We start from the raw sequence: 17,500 nt of genomic DNA on the forward strand, positions 1-17,500 counted from the left end.
CATCACCACCAAATACTCAATATTCATTTTCAAAATGTTAGCCCTTCGAATGCCAGTTTGTTTACACGATGCCACTGTTGCTTTTATGAAAACAGGAAATGTATTTATTTTCTGTAGACTGAATGCTGGGATATGATAAGGATTAGCAACAACGTTGATTTTGATAAATTGCATCAAACACTGCAGTGGAAACAAGGACAATTTGCCCCATAGGGCAAATATGAGAAAATCTACTTATTATAGGAGGCTGAACTTCCAAAATGTAACAAAACAAAACCTCACACCGTGATGGAAAAATGTAAAAGCATAAGCATTATATGTCCTACATATATTACACCTGGACAATTGAACCCACAGTCCTGACTGTAAATTGCATCATAATGGCCACTTTTAATGGACAACCACTACAGCAAAGCTGGCCTTGGTGTTGACGGATGTCCGCATGAACTTCTGCATGCTGGCAGGATGTGAACGGACCTTTCTCTCCTGAACATGTTCCAATTCTATGGATGGCTGCCTGCAGTCGAAATCCAGGCATCAAGATGCTTTCGCAAATGTCAGCAATTATTTACATAAATATGACGGGGAGTGATGTGAGGCAAACATCCACTTATACTGGACAAAAAGCCCACTAATTATGAACAGTTCAATAGATACGACACCTAATGGCATGGTCTTATTCCTCCCATCAGGAAACCTGTTCTTACAGGATCTTTGCCACATTTTAAACATTCATATGTCTTCTTTCATAATAAGTCATATCTTTTGGTTTCATTCCTGTTCTTTCGTTGTGGTCCACCAGTTCAACACTTTGTTGTTTCTTACTACTTAACTTTACCCGTCACGTCTACGCCACACTATCTGGCCTGCAATATGAAGCAGAAATCTACAGCTGAAGAAAGAATCGTATTTATTGCTACTCTATTACTTAATGATACCAACAACATAAAAATGATAAAGTACCTTTGTCTGGTTCCTCTCTGTTCAGGCGACTGTGGAGGAGCTGGAGGGAGAAGTCTCGAGACACAGAAGTCAGGCATTGGTCCTGCAGGATGGACAACGCTTCGAGCGGCAACTCCAGCAACTTCCTGTCTGCCAGCAACACCACACACTTCCCTGGCTCTGCTGCTAATTTAGCCCCCCACACACACACACACACACACACACACACACACACACACACACACACACACACACACACACACACACACACACACACACACACACACACACACACACACACACACACACACACACACACACACACACACACACACACACACACACACACACACTTTCTCAGAACCCATCATTTATTTTAATCTTTAAGATGTTGCTGCACAACAACCTTTAACATGTATGGCTGCACTTCTGAAATCCATACTTTCTAACTGTTGTGTGACTGTTCCAACAATGTAGAGTTCATTCTTTAAAAAAAAATGTTCATCGGCACTATAATCTCCACTGCACCTGGTAAAAGTGCCGGGTTATCAAGTTATGTGTGTAAATCGAATGTGTGTATCACATCATATCACATGTAAAGCCACAACACTGGCCTGAAGGGGGTGAACAGAAATCTGCTGATGGGGTTGCCATGCCAATAAACAGATAAGAATCACAGCAGATGTTGGATGTTCATACGATACACAAGGCCCTCAGGGTGTCACAGACACAAGAAAGCTCTCAACCAACATGCTCTTCATTTACCTGAGCTCCCTTTCTCTTCTTTCTCTTTGGTTTTGGTCACTTGAGGGACTGGTGGTGGTGCAGCCTGGGTTCTGAGGGAGGTGAGGACAGGTGAGGATGAGTCGGGCTGAGCTACCTCACGTCTGACGACAACATAGGACAGAACCAGACAGCGCAAGATGTGATAAAGTGTCAGGAATAGAGACATGCAGCGCTCGCTTTGTGTAAGCTTGCTCCATACATTTGTACCGGCCACATCTTCACTTCAAAGTAGCAAATTTTCCTTCCTCGGGCGAAGGAAACTACATGAAATGTGTCAAGCCTTTGTAGAGGACAAACCTCGAGACATATACAATACGTCACCTTAAGCATGAGAAGTCAAACTGTGTGAGGACTGGATTCAAATAGTCTTCCATATCTTGTACTACTTCTCTGAAGTGAGCTCCTAACATTTCTTCTGCGGCAGTTTTCTGTATAGGAGAAGAAGAGAAGAGAAGAGAAGAGGAGTATCAGCAGCTGTAACAAACTATTTTTCATGCACACATCTATATGCTTGGATGGAAATGTGAGCTGTCCAGCAAGCGGGAGGTGACGTGAGGTGATGATGATTGCAGCGGAGTGAGCTTATTCATGAGGCTTGCAGTGGATAATGTTAATGGAGTGAAAGAAGAGCAGAGGTCTCAACAAGACGTACGCGGGGAAAAGCACGGGGCTCCTCGGAGGCCTCCGGCCTGCCCTCGGCCCTCTGCCGACAGGCTTGCTTGCTGAGGGCATGTCTCGTCTCCAGGCCAAAGGCCCGAGTCTGGTCCCTCAGTGCCAGCAGAGCCCGTGGGCAGACTGAAACCTTGGCCACCGTAGAGCACGTCAGGGTACCTGCAACCACAGTGTTGACACACAATCAGACACGTAATAGCCTGGTAATTGGTCCCCATGAGCACCCCACCCCCCCTCCTCCTGGTCTCTTTGTTAGATCCCCCTCTTTCTTCTTCCATCTCGTCTTATTTATTTTTTTCCCCTCACTGTTTATCCTTTTACTTGTCCCCATTTAAATGCTGACAACAATGCTACGAATAGCAACGTATGTGTCATGAAGACCATGTTCCCCCAGGGCAATGGGACAAACTAGATGCGGCATAAAATTACATGGACGGACGGACAACCCAGAAACATAATGCTTAAAGAGGCATAAAAAAGCACACGCCTCTAACCTGGAGCTTGCGTCGTCTTTCCCTTTTGATCTGGAGCTTTGGTCATCTCATAGAAGGCCCCGTACAGTTCTGACCTAAACACAAACACAAGCAAACAATGTATAATGTATGCACTACTTCACATGCTTACTTTAAATATCTTACATTTCAATTACCATAGATGCATCTCTTTCCACAAGTACACATACATAGTTTCTACATCAGCCCTCTAGTGGCAGGTGTACCACACAGCAGGCCCCTTCATCTCTACAGTGTTCCTTCAGCCTAAAACCTATTGTGACTCATATACCATGAAGCAGCCAGAGGCCGATAAGGAGAGAATTTATAGCAGGGCAAAGAAAGGTAAATGTAGCGAGAGACAACGGACGAGGACAAAAGAGGAATTACCCGTCTTCAGAGTGCTGAAGCAGCAGGATGTTCAGGTTGGGCGGAAGCTCTGCGAGGATCTTTAGGTGGCTGGGATGGATGGTCAGTTGGCTGAAGGCCTGCAAACCATAAAGGTGTTTGCAAGATCATAAATACGACATATTAGATCAACTTTTGCCCTTGTTTTTTTATTTTTCATTATCTGAATAAAATCATTTTAGAAGTGATTGGATGTCGGGTTTTAAAAGTTTGATTGTTGCCTTTCAATTTAAAAGTATTTTCAAGACATGCATTGATCTGACGTAGACATGTCAGACACACAACCAGATGATGTGGCAACCCCACGTACTACACACTGTTGGCCAGCTGCGGCAGTATTAGTATTATACTTTAAACCTTTCAAACATTACAGAATTAAAGATTGTATTTGCTGTAGATGAACTAACACTATATTAAAATGTTAAGCATATGGAGAATCAGGTCCTCGGTTGTTCCTTTGGTTCTGTGATGAAGCACTATTTAAAAAAGGTAACAACAACTAACTAAAAAGACAGAGTTGCAGAATCTCAGGTTTGAGTATAGTAAATGATTTACTCGTTACTGTAATTATTAGAACTGATCTGAAAACAACTCATTTTAGATCTACAAAACCAACCATGTCATTTGTCCGAAAAGGTCACAGATGAAATGATGACATTTCAGTCACGTCCGTGTTACAACGATGATGATAATATCACAATCAGTTTTCACTTTGTCATGTCGATGATAAAGTGCATTTTTCAATTTCTTCTGAAGACATAATTGTTGCTATTAATAACATAATCAAGCACGAGTCACTTAACGTGCTTTGAGGGAAATTGAGGACTATAATCACCATTGCATACAGTAATATATCACATAACCAGTTGGTTGATTATAAGGCAACTATTCATTTACATTTTTACTTCTAATATTTACACATTAACATACTTCTGTGTTAACATTCCAAAAGATTCATCTGCATTTTAGGGGGCAGATTCCTGCTGTATTATATATTATATGTATTATATAGGGCTGCAGATGTCCTCGAGTTTTCACACACAGTAGCTACTCGTGCATGTTGGTGTAACTTTGAAGTGTTTTTTCTTGAAGCTCCTCTTCTCTGTGTGGTTTCAGAAGTGCATTCAGAGCAAAGGCCGTAACAGCACCGATAGTGTGTGTCCGCCATCAAGGGAATTTACTGAGCAGAGTATGACAGCATCCATAAATCATGAGTGGTGGGGTTTGGTGACCCCCGCTACCTTGGAGAGGCTATTGAGGGAGTCCTCCGCTCCCTTCAGCATGCCGCTGGGCCTCTCCTCTTGAGAGAGGAGCAGCTTCCTGTGCAGGCTGAGCAGAGCCGAGAGCTGGGACGCACTGGTGCCGGCGCAGGCAGAGCTTAGGACCTCGGACATCGCAGCGACAGCGTGGCAGCTCTGGGGGAAAAAAAACAGAAGATGGAGGAGGGCGCTGTTGGTAATAGCAGGAATTATAGTGGGTGATGATACCGCGAGGAATGCAAGGGACTGTGATGTGCACAGAGACACCTGTAGGTGTCCTACATGCAGCATATGGACAACTGTTTCATACGATGTACTCTATGTGCAACGTCCTACAGAAACGAGACTCGGGCACATATGATCTGATGCACAATACCTGAAACAGGGCAAGGTATTGACCTGACGCTGCAGGGTCAGACTGGCCATGACACTCCAACATGTTGAGAGAGGCATCAGCCAGGATGGAGGAGGGCAGCTTGTGTTGGAGGCACAGGCTGACGGCCTCAGCCAGTGCCTTACTGGCCTGTGCCAACAGCTGCTGGGCTCTACGCCTCCTCCGCTGCGAAGAGGAAATCACACACACACAAAATGCAGGCAGCAGTAAGTCTGTGTAATCAATCAATCAAACAGGTAAGGGTTATGTCACCCTCACCCTGTAATCATCCCTCCTCATCATACTGGCTGTTGAAGGATTCTTTCATGAATCGTCTCCAATGTGAGTGATTGATATAGTTTGTGACGGGAGAAAAGAACATCCACAGTCATCTTTTCCTATAAAAATACATTCCTTTGTTCAGCTGAAGCTAATATGATGCTAATATGATGCTACAGGCTGAAGAGTGCTTTCCTGTTAGCGTGGACAGCAGTTCTTTCTTGAGCTGAGGGGGAGGGATATTACCACAAACAGGGAATCTTTTCAAAGACTAACTTAATTTGTCTTACTCAGACTACTGAAGCCTCATATTAGCTTCTATTATGTTGTAGAGTGCATTTTTTACACAGAGCAAAGACTGTGTTTTGTTGCCCATCTCTTGAACTGGATTTACAACAGGAAGTGAGCTCTTCACATCCAGTATGGACAAGAGGAACAATTGCAGCAAGACTTGAAAAACTTCTCCTTTTGGTCCAACTCTAAAAAATAACTATTTCCTGTAATCTTTCAATTTAGCCAGCTACCCACTGCTGGGTTATGTTGGTTTTTTTTTACATCTCATAGACCTCTCATGCGCTCTCAGTGATATATCTACATCAAGACTGAACTTTGCATTTCCAACTTGCATAATATGAAAGTGGAAGTCATTTTTCTAACCTAGCTTAAAAACATTTTCAGCTGGAGCGGAACTGTTTCTGAATTAGGGCCGTTGTAGGGAAGTAAAACATAATAATCCAGAGCCAGGAGGAGGATAATGTTCAGAGAAAAGTTTTCTGGGATTAAAGTCGGAAATTTACAAGAACAACACTGAGAACATTCAAAAGAAAACAACCTATTTATTTGAGTTATTTTCTTGTAAATTTTCCCTTGCTCAGTTTTTCTTTTCTTTAACCCTATAACGGCCATAATATGCCGTATTAGTTATTCATACTTGAATATATTTCAGTGGTTGAATATCTTTCGTTGAAACTGAGAGGACAATTAAATATTGTATTGGTATGTTTTTGTAACCCCTCTAAAGACCTCTCTTGCATCATCAGCCAGGTGTTATTAATGCTTTGCTTTTACATTTGTAGGTAAAAGGCACGGACTATTTCACATATTGATGTTTACATAAGGCTAGAAGGTTCTATGCTAGTTTACAGCAGAACACATCACCTGATTAAAGCTGTCTGTGGAGGTATTCATCTCATGTTGATACGATCCAAATGATATATTACATTTTGTTTCATTGATCTCCATACAGACAGCCAAGTCAAGACTCGACCTTTCAACATTACTTCTTGAATCTAACTCAATATTCCAAAATGTTGCCACATAAATAATATATTCGAGGCTTATTTTATGTGGACAGTAGATCTCTCTGCGCAGACTTTCAATATGAGAGCGCCCAGAAAGTTACCTCCGGGGGATTTTAGATGTGAGGCTCAGTATGAAGACCTGAGATTAGAGATGAGTCAGAAGTGATGGGGTCACTTGTCAGGAGGTATGTACCTGCAGCTCAGCACTTTTGGCAGAGGTCACCCTCGCCTCTCGTCTGATTGATTCTCCGTCTTTCTCCGAGTTCTCCTCCTCCGCGGAAACGCCTTTGGGGTCGGACCAGGCCTCCTCCTGCACAAAGTTATTTCAAGATCACAGAACAATGAGCGTGATTAGTGCCAAATCCCCTCATGATCACAAACCATAAAGACCTGAACTTCTCTGTCCGCAATTATGTAAGCTGACATCAATCCCTCTAATCAGTATATAAGCTTTTCACCCCGTGTTGCAACTTTTTCCAGGTTATTTCTCCGTTGGTGTGCCTGGAGCTGAGTTACCCAATAAAAGGACAAAAAAGATTTTGTGTTTTACTCTAAAAGCATCATCGGGTGCAGGCAGAGATGTCAGGAAATAAATACCAGGTATGGCAGCTGATGAGGTCACATGACTACAGTGCTGAGATACATACTCTGAACAATGTTAGTTCCTTAGAAGCTTTTAGACCGCTGTGCAGGGAAGGTTTGTACACCAGTGATTTAGTATTGTACTTTCATAAAGAAGGGGGACTCAAAAGAGAGGTCGAAATCGAAGAGGCAGAGGCTGAGACATACTGGTGTTTAAAACACTGGACCATTTCTAGTGATACAGCTTAATAGCATTTTTCATAAACTCCCATAAAATAGCCTCCAGAGCCACAAAGGACATTATATGTTTCTTCCTTACACCTTTTTTTAGGAATCTATTCCGTGCTATAAAGTTCTTAATAAGGCAACTTCTCAAATCAAAAGATTAGGATCATCTTTGGTCCCCAGACATTACATTACATTACAGTCATTTAGCAGACGCTTTTATCCAAAGCGACTTGTAATAAGTGTATTCAACATCGGTATTCAAGAGAACTACTAGTCACCAGAAGTCATAAGTGCATCTCCTTTTTTAAACAAGCATCTAGGAGCATAAACCAGAGCCAACGTACAGTGCAGAAACAAACGAAGACAATAAGTGCAACAAACTAGTATGAATACAATAAGTGCTGAGTGGAAGGCTCAGGGTAGTACTTTTTGAAGAGGTGAGTTTTCAGCCTGCGCCGAAAGATGGGCAGCGACTCTGCTGTCCTGACGTCAGTGGGGAGTTCATTCCACCACTGAGGGGCCAGGACAGAAAACAGCCGTGACCGGGTCGATCGGCCGCAGGGACCTCTGAGCGACGGGGCAACCAATCGCCCCGAGGCAGCAGAGCGAAGAGGTCAGGCGGGGGTGTAGGGCTTGACCATGGCCTGGAGATAGGAAGGAGCTGTTCCTTTCACTGCCCTGTAGGCTGCACCAGAGTCTTAAACTGGATGCGAGCTCTTACAGGTAGCCAGTGTAGAGAACGGAGAAGGGACGTTGTGTGGGAGAACTTGGGGCGATTGAACACCAGGCGAGCTGCAGCTTTCTGGACAAGCTCCAAAGGTCTGATGGCCGACGCCGGGGCTCCGGCATGTATTGAGTTGCAGTAGTCCAGGCGGGAGATGACAAGAGCCTGGATGAGCACCTGCGCCGTCTCGTCAGTGAGGAAGGGGCGAATCCTCCTGATGTTGTAGAGCAGGAGTCTGTAGGAGCGTGTAACCGATGCAATGTTTGCTGAGAATGACAGTTGGTCATCCAGGGTCACACCCAGGTTCCTCGCAGTCCGAGTTGGCGTCACCACGGTATCGTCAACGGTATCGTCCGATCCAAGAGATGTATTTCAATGGTGACAAACTGGCGAATTTAAATATATTGTTCTGTGTTTCAATTTCAAATCTATTCATTGCGTTTCCTGATACTCCCTGTGATTCTCTACATCTATCAGATCACATAAAACACCTCTCTGCACCAGACATACTGTACGTGTACATTTATATACATGAACATTTGTGTTGTCTACAGTACCTGTTCATGTCTGACCCAGCGAGCACACAGGTACATGGGGTCCTCCTGCACAGCCAGCAGTCGGAGGTATTTTCCCATCAGACTCAGGCAGAAAGCTCTGGCCTGCATGTTGTCCGGGCAGTGAGAACTGACTGCAGTCAGCTGGCCCAGGACCACCTGCCCCAAGGTACTGCCCACACTCAGCCATTCCTGGACAAGACCCAAGGAAGTTACGGTCACGTGAGGAGATGGATGGAGGACAGGCGATGTTCTTACCTGTGCTATCATACGACAAACACAAACCTCGCTACATTTCACTGGACGCATTGACTGACTGACGTTCAGGACTTGGCTGAACAGAAACCCCATAATGGAAGCAAATACTAACACATGTTTAATGTACTTTTTTTTTTTTTTAGAGTGGAAGGAGGCGCGGTGCCTGTGGAGGAAATATGAAGCCCTTGAGCAAGGCAACCCCAACTGTCCGGTGAGGCTGCCCCGTCGCTCTGACTAACATCTCTCCATACATTCATGCATGTGTACAAATCCTGTTTTGGCCTGCGGCAGCACACCACAAATACCATCTGAGAAATATGTCAAAAATACTTTTAAGACAATTTTACACAACTTCATCTCAACAGCTTTTTTACATGCCTGAACAAAAACAATCTATCCAGACTGTAAAGAACTCAGCTGCCAGGCTTTTACCCAGAAGGAAGAGACGTGATCACATCCCTCTTGTCTGAGATTTTAAGATTTTACAGGTTACTTTATTGTCTCTTCGTGATATCTTTCCCTGCTAGATCTCTGACCTCTTAGCACCGTACGCGTCAGGACATACTTTTACTTTCCTTTTGACTGTTCCAGAGGCCCGGCTGCAAACCAAAGGGGACAGAGCGATTGCAGTCAAGGCCACGAGTCTCTGCAACGATCGGCACGAGAAAAATCAGGTCGGCCGAGTCAGTGATCTCCTCTAGGATACAAAACTTTCATCGGAAAGCCTTCCCTGATTTTACTTGTGTTATAGTTTACTTTGAACCGTCGGAAATATTACCTTTCTCTACACTATATTGTTTTTTATACATCAAATGTTTTTTTTCATTACCTAATTTATGACTTGTCTGTTTAACTCTGCTGCCTTTGTGAAGCACTTTGTAAAATAGATTTTGAAATGTGATTATTATTATTAGATTAGAGGAGCATACGAGAGTGTATGCTTACCATTGACCCGTGGCTACTTTTCCTAAACCCAGCACTCTAGTAAGGAATCCTAAATGAATATTCCAAATCGAGGCAAAACACACTGGTGTCCCAGACAAACACACCGGTGGGGAGCTGTCTTGGAGTGATGGCTTGTTGCTGCACTTGTTTGGTTATGACAGTGATTAATAATACATAACTGCTAATCAAGCACTTCATGCGGTTATTTAAAAGCGCACCGGGGCTGTGTGAGACACGCTAAACAATCACTGTAGTGTGTTGGTTAGCCACAACAGATTTGCTCACGTGTGGTCACAGATGAGGGCAGCCTGGTGTTACATTGCATGTTAGCGTCCCCAAGTGGCAATGATACGCAGCTGACCTTCTAACCTCCACAGTGAGCTGGACTTCATTCACATGGATCTTAAACGTGTTGATGTTTAGAGTCATACTTTGTAATGCAATGCTCTTAAAGTGTTTTAAATAGTTTTGAACAACAAAGGAGTTCTCTGAGTTCTTAGGTGTAAGCTTTATTTCTGAGTAGGATGAACTAATTGTTGTTGTTGATCTTTTTACTTGGTGATGATAAAAAGATAAAATAATGACTTATTCTTTCAAATAACATGCTACACCCTCATAATAAAAATGACCAGTTAATGCAACAGTTTGTTGCCGTAAAAGAGCTTCAGCATAATCTGTTATTTTGCAACATTAATTGATGTTATAGCACTAGAATAGAGTAGGTCGTAACGGAGCCTGAGGTGCTTCTGTACCGACTAACCTGTTCTATGGAGTTGGGCTCAGGTGGGCAGCGTGTGAACTCCTCCAGCGCTATCTCAGCAGAGGTTTTCCTCTGGCGGGCCAGAGCTCGGCGTGTCTCCTCAGCACAGTGCTCCTCCAGCACGGCCAGACTAAACTCTGCCAGGGCCAGTTGCAGACGCAGCAGCCTCCGCGCGGCTGCCAGTGACACTCCAGGACTCTGGCAAAGGATGAAAGCAGCGGCGTAAAAAACTCAAGGAAGTCAAGTTTAAATGATAAAGAAAAACTCCACAGAAGTCCATTTGCTTCCCTGTTTAAATGAAATCAGAAGCACCTTCACTTTAGGATATTAGAAAGTCTGACTTGGAAACAATTGTTCTCAAGCGGCGGGTTAGGGTGCAGGAGAGGGCTGTGACCATGAGCTCACAGACAAACAGCAAACTTAGGCAAGAAGTATTGTGAGACATGGCGAATGAGAAACTTGGGCTGAGGTTTCAATGGGATGGAAAACCACGAACTTAAACCAAATTGAACATGGAACAAAAGCTAGCACATGACCCTCATGAAAATGAATAAATGAGCATGATTCCAGTGATCCCAGCTGTGGTCTCTTGTTTCCAATGTAGGTTGGATATTAAGACTTAATGGGCCAGCAGCGCCATCTGCTGACAGGACACTCACTGCTACAACCCAGCCTCCAGTGGGAAACATCCACAGACTCTTGTACTGATGGGATCCACAGACTCTTCTACTGATGGGACGTTTGCATCTTTTGCTCTGTTAAGGATCCACTTCTTCATCGCTTTCCTGGTTTGGAAAGCTGGTCTGAGGATCTCAATGTAGAGATAAAGACCGAGGATCGGCAGTCGGTTTTGAAACGTGTCCACAACGCGAAGCACCTCACCGAGTCCACTGGTCTAATACTACTGTGGCAATGATGAATATGAATAATGATAAATGTCACCTATGCTAATCTCACCCACGTGTTTCAGCCTCATCTCTATTTTTGGAAGTCTGTCTTTTTTGACTCACTCTCAGCCATCACATCTGCTAACATCCACCATCACATGTTGTAGTTTTTCTCTCAACCCTCTCATTAACATTGGATAAAGGACGCCTGAGAAAACATGCAGGGGTTTTGTATTGTTGCTGTGGTTTTTGGTGCTGAAAATCCCTTTAAAAAAACAAACAAACAAACAAAAACATCCACAGACGAAAAAAACTCAAAAGCATGATTTCGCAGTAGATCTGAGAGTTGTTTGATCCACCTTTCATTCAGGATTCCATCAGCATGTAAGTCAATGCTGCAGCAGCCGGTGTTATGCCGGGCCGTCTCTGGCTTGGAAGCCCTCAGATAACCCCGTCTGTGTGACAGCTTGTGTTAGTGTCTGGATAAAGCAGGATTCGTGCGACCCATCTGATGTTGACAAGATGCAGTGATGGAGGCTTTACCTGTCTTGAGTCGGAATATCTCTGAGATATGAACAGCAATACACACAACAGGGCCTCAATGACCTCATGCAGCTGATTAATTGTGATTCGGTTAATTAGACTCCTTTGGAAATGAGACGCGCAGAGCACAAACAAAGCCTCGCGCTCTGTTATTTAGCCACAAAAAGGGTTTTTCACAGGAGAATCCTTTCTTCTCTCAACGCTGACAAACACGCTCGGATACTCCTCTAAATAGGATCAAACATTTTGCCGTCTGCACATGTCCTTAATGGGCCAGCAGTTTTAGCCAGAACTCAGCTTCGGAGCTGGAGAGTAGCAGCCGAGCAAACCCACAGTTGTTCAAAGCTCATTTTTAAAATTTTTACAATGAGTAATGCCTCCGTCCTCTGTTGCTGGTGTTCATCTTCAGCCACATTCTCTGCTGATCAGTGTCATCAAAAGAACGTTAAGTAGAGTGGCCGGTTAAGAGTGTGGATGACAGAAGACGCAGTGTTTTTCTGAAGGTGTGAGGGATGAAATGCCTCCCGAGGTTTTTCGAAAGGACATCGTCACAATAAAAAAAATGGATTTTCAACGAACGTGCATGCACTTTATTTACCTCCTCCTGTGGGGGGAGCAGCGTCTGAGCATTCAGCGCCACATGTTCCTGCTCTGTCACAGCCAGCTGCATTTGGGAGAGGCCATCGAGCAGGAAGCGCTGTTCGTCTTCTGTGTGAGCAGTACGGCTGGCTAGGATTCTGCAGAGAGATATTGTGACGGGTGAACACAGATGGAAACGTACGGTTGTGTGAGTGAGACAAACGTAGTCAAACAGAGTATATGAGCGCGGACTGAGCCTCATGCATGAACAACTTATATGATCGGATTTGTTCTTATGTGGATACTACGAGTGATTTAAAAACTTAGTGGCATTCACTAATTTCATGATACTTTGATTTTTCTCTTCGGTAAAAATGAAATTCACAAGTGGTCAGTCCCTAAAATCATATTCCCCTAATATCAATACATTAAAAATGACATTAAAAATCAACTAAATTATGTATAAATAATATTCTGTTGACCATTTTATCATCATCATCATTGCTTCACAATTTACTGAGAGGTTTGTTAGATTTTGCCAGCGTATCTCAGCTCAGCAGCATAAGCTGCAGAAGCCCTGAGAGGCAAAATAAAAACATTGTGGTGATCCATTCAGTCTGATCTACATTGTCTTCTCCTCTGTGTTTATGACTTAACAACAGGTGGGAAGAAAAAGTTTTGCAAGGAGAGAAACTAAGTTTTGGGAAGTGATTTTTCTAAATGTTTCTTCTTGTACTGCCTGTTTCAGCCACAAGAGGGTGAAAGCATACTTTTCTAGGTAAGTTTTAACTAATGTTCTTGCATGAGACCCATTGTGCTTGAGTCTGGTGTAGGTGTAATAGTCGTATGAAATAACTGTTATGTGCTGACTTTCAAGATTTAACTCTCAAAGCTATCTACATGCACCCAAGTAAGACTAAACATGGTATTTGCATACGGCGTTTTGTACGGCTCCAGACTGACTCACCTCAGACCATGTGCGTACTCCACATGCGTCTCCGCTGCGTGTTCTTTGTAGCCGAGTTTAGTGAAACCACTGGCACACTCTCCGAGTGTATCACAGGCGGCCATCAGCCTGTGCACAACCTCGTTGCTTAATCTCTTTCCGGGTTCACCGCCACCAAGGGCACGTATACATTCAATGGCTCCCCTGGAACACAACGAAACACACCCCATAGGATCAGGATTTACATTCCTTTCTCCCATATCTTGTGCCTCTGAACAGGAAGGCCTGTAAATAAAGCATATTTCTACTAGTGCAGCTTAAAAATGATTTAAAAAATCCTAAATAAAAAGGACAACACAGAGGGGTGATTTGTGATGACCACAGACGTTTGGGGTTACCTCATCTCTAATGAGGTGATCAAGAAAGTGATTCCTGGGGCTCGGTTTACCCGCTGCTCCAGAACCAGCTTCAGAGCCACACAGCCTTGTTTTATAATCTGTTCAGCCTGCGAAAGAAAAAAGGCATGATGGGAAAAGTATTCAAGGTAATTGTTTCGTAGAGGGTTTTAAGAAGCTTGTGTTTCTATACCTTGGTGTGTGCGTCTTGCTCTCCCTGGCCCACTACAGCTCTGAGCTTGGTGAGGGTGAGCTGGTACCAGAACTCCTCATCCCCACCCAGAGCGCTGGCTTTGTCCAGCAGGATCAAAGCCTGCCCAAAGTTCTGCTCTTCACAAGCCAGAGTGGCCAGACTGAGCAGACTTCTAGCCACTGCTTTCAGGTCTCTGAGCTCCTGGACAGAGGGGGAAATGAGTAATCGTTATAGATGAATGGAAAACAGAAAACTCAGTTACTAGATTTTATCCTGGAAACAGGAGTTTAGTTGGGTGGTTGTACAAAATATGGGCAAAACTCAAGATTAATTTACTTAAATAAAGATGAAATGACATTTAACTCTATCTTTGTTGTTATTTGATAACCGCTAATAAATAAAACTATTTGTATAAGGGCAAGTACAAATTGACTCCGATCCCCTTGAAGTGAGAAAAAAAACAAAAAACAAAACGTTGACCCAAGGTAGTAATGTTGTTTTACAGAATTCTATGTGAGCAAGAGTGAAAGGTCAGATTCGCAGACTGCGATCTTCTTCTGTTTTAACTCACCAGGGCCACAGAGTGGGCCTCTGCCAGGAGCTGCCTGGCTGGTTGACGGAGCCCGATGCTGAGGCAAACCTCAGCTTTGTCCAGCCAGATGTCCTGAGCACACACATCACTCCTCGGTCGCCCAAAGCCAGCCATTCCACCCACCTCCACCGTCTGAAAAATCACCACAATAGACTATTCACTTTTTATTGATTTAAATGGTAAAGACATACTGTATACAAGTGCAAAAACACACAAGCATCCACACCACCATGGGAAAGAACGGAAGCAACAGAAAAGAAACATTATAAAAGAACTATACCATAGCCAATCTCCATCAATATAAGTCACCTGTGAGCGATTGCTAACAATCCTCTAAGAAGTAATAACTAGAATAAGTCAAACGTTGTTCATGTTCATAGTCATTTCTTTGAGTTTATTTGAAGCAGAATTGAAAACATCGATATATCTACTTTGTAAGAAGCACCTGATTGGAAGCTTTGTGAAGGCCTCTTCTCTCCTGTGACAAAGCCATCACTTTGTGGCACCTGGAACCATGAACATGAGATCACACGTCATTTAAGCAAAGTGTACAAGCAATAAATCTGTACGGCCGTGTTGTCTTACCCCATCTGTTCTTGTTCTTGGATTTTACACAGATTCAGGAGCTTCTCCTGATACGGTGAATGTGTCTCCAAACCCAGCTGACTACAGCGCCTCACAATTCTAATTGGGGGAGAAGAAAGAGCCACAAGAGACATACAAAGTCACTTCATTATTTCTGAAAGTAACTCATTCGGCTATGAGTTGATGCTCATCAGTTCTGGGTTTGGACGGTTGACTGTAAATAAAGCAAGTTTGACTTTAGTCAAATCATTATCTTGCAATGGCACACAATTCAATTAAAGTAAATATATATAATATATTTAAAAACTTGTATGATTTAGCATTGCACTTCGATAACATTTTCAAACTTGCAATGTTCAGTTAAGAAAAAGGATCGAAATCGATGCAGCATAACCAGATACCAGGTTTTTAATTCAATGCATTCCTCTTCCCTGTCAAAACCTGGCGTCTAGATTACCCACAATGCAACTGGACTGCGGACAGATCGGTTGGAGTGTGATCGGTTGTGTATTTCCTCTCACATGCAGTACTACTCCCAAAGGACTTTAACGTGTAAGAGCTGTGGAGTTTCCCCGTTTAACTCCCCAGTGTTCTTACCTCAGTCGGTAGAGGTCGGAGAGGCTCCTCCGATCCAAAAGGTCTTGAGCGATGGTCTCAGCAAGATGCATGATGGGCAGCGTCAGGTGGTCGAGTGAGAGGGAGTGGAGCTCCTTTTCCAGCAGGTCGAGATAAAACAGGCTTTGAGTCTGCAGCCAAACAACATATATAAAAAGATAAATAAAAATGATATTCTTACGGGCATAGCTGAAAAATGTTACATATGTACACTATCCGGTGCTTTATCAGAACAGGAAGTGGCCCACGGTGCCATCAAACCCAATCTCAACACATACTTCCATCCCATTTTGGTGGTGCATCCATAAACGAACTACAACACATATTGATTTCAGAATGCTGAAGTTTCAACCTCTTATAACATCAGAATGTGACCCACAGAGATCAATAAATGCACTTCCTCTTCACAAACAAATAACAGCATCTTAGAGCGACATTGACACCAAGTGGATGTTTTTTTTCCAGCTACACCATTAGTTCTATACAACCAGCAGCTACAATCCCTGCTATGCTGAAAACCAGACTGAAATGAGGGACAACACCATACCCGGTATAGTGATGACACTGAGAGACCTGCCTGCTTTGTAATGCTGCGTGCATTGATGCAGTGGGGCTGAGTGTTGGTTCTGAAGATGAGCCGGGCCTCTTCAGGACAGACGTAGCGAGCCCAGTCCTGTGGCGTGGAAGGAAGCTCCTGATCCAAGACAACGGCTTTAGGTCTCTCTTCTGCAGGGGTAGGCTGGTCGAAACAGATTATTTTGATATATTAAACGGTAAATGACTGTTATTGACAAACTAGTAAAGCAATCGCTTTATCATTCGAAGGTAAATACCTAGGGCTTTACACTAAGCCGTGTAAATCAACGACATTCAAAATGAAGTTTGAGCAATAAGACTTACAGCTTTCCCTTTTCTGCCCTTGCCCTTGGCTTTGTCCCTTTTGGATGAAGCAGAGGTCGGAGGCTGGCTCTTTGCCATCTCATTGGAAATCTCCCAAACTACCGCCATGGACACCTGGAGTGACAGACGGTGCACACATGCGCACGCTCCACACTCAACTTAAACATTCGACTATGCATTTGAACAACAGCCTCATCGTCCACATTGTCAGAGTTAGAGACGCACTACCTGCCATATCCGCAGCACAAAGACACAGGCTCTGAGCAGGTTAAGCTGGTGCTCAGGTGAAGTCCTGTCCGCCATGACAGCGAGCAGAGCGTGTGCTCGTACCAAGCTGTCGAGGCGCCGCACATCCTTCAGATCCGACAAACTTTCCGTCAATAACACGCCCCGTACTCCCACCAGGGACTCGCCTTCCACTGAGCTCAGATCCTGTTTTTTGGAGTCGTCCTCTAGAGGAAAAATAACATGAAAGATTAACTGTGACAAAGAGTTTAACAGATGTGTAGAATAATCTGGAAGTATAATTGCACAGCATCATTAGCGGCCATTACACTAAGAATAACAAATGAAGCTAACAATGCAGAGGCACATATCTCTGTAATTAGTTTCCACTTGTTCTGTTATTTGGGTGTTCAGTTGGTCTCTCAGGGAATAGTTAACGGGGCTCATAGCAGGAGAGTACAAAGGACCTCTCACGGTC

The 17,500-nt window shown here is 43.7% G+C and overlaps 1 protein-coding gene across 1 annotated transcript in view; it reads right to left on the reverse strand.

Moving 5' to 3' along the window:
- The window catches only part of cfap46 (cilia and flagella associated protein 46), a 68,311-nt gene that overhangs the window by 24,170 nt on the left and 26,641 nt on the right, over positions 1-17,500 (reverse strand). The window contains exons 29-50 of the mRNA XM_076077356.1: positions 17,026-17,249; positions 16,798-16,911; positions 16,475-16,636; positions 15,880-16,028; positions 15,283-15,381; positions 15,143-15,203; positions 14,677-14,829; positions 14,106-14,306; positions 13,916-14,022; positions 13,539-13,721; positions 12,591-12,729; positions 10,563-10,760; positions 8,603-8,791; positions 6,705-6,821; positions 4,935-5,117; positions 4,541-4,714; positions 3,282-3,379; positions 2,895-2,968; positions 2,381-2,559; positions 2,050-2,156; positions 1,708-1,778; positions 964-1,122 (exon numbers count right to left, since the gene is read on the reverse strand). Of these exons, the coding sequence (XP_075933471.1) occupies positions 964-1,122; positions 1,708-1,778; positions 2,050-2,156; positions 2,381-2,559; positions 2,895-2,968; positions 3,282-3,379; positions 4,541-4,714; positions 4,935-5,117; positions 6,705-6,821; positions 8,603-8,791; positions 10,563-10,760; positions 12,591-12,729; positions 13,539-13,721; positions 13,916-14,022; positions 14,106-14,306; positions 14,677-14,829; positions 15,143-15,203; positions 15,283-15,381; positions 15,880-16,028; positions 16,475-16,636; positions 16,798-16,911; positions 17,026-17,249 (3,141 nt within the window). The remainder of the gene's footprint in view (positions 1-963; positions 1,123-1,707; positions 1,779-2,049; positions 2,157-2,380; positions 2,560-2,894; positions 2,969-3,281; positions 3,380-4,540; positions 4,715-4,934; positions 5,118-6,704; positions 6,822-8,602; positions 8,792-10,562; positions 10,761-12,590; positions 12,730-13,538; positions 13,722-13,915; positions 14,023-14,105; positions 14,307-14,676; positions 14,830-15,142; positions 15,204-15,282; positions 15,382-15,879; positions 16,029-16,474; positions 16,637-16,797; positions 16,912-17,025; positions 17,250-17,500) is intronic.

Source organism: Anarhichas minor, unplaced genomic scaffold (genome assembly GCF_050575085.1).
Source record: "Anarhichas minor isolate MPS153535 unplaced genomic scaffold, ASM5057508v1 ptg000058l, whole genome shotgun sequence".
NCBI classification, from domain to species: Eukaryota; Metazoa; Chordata; class Actinopteri; order Perciformes; family Anarhichadidae; genus Anarhichas; species Anarhichas minor.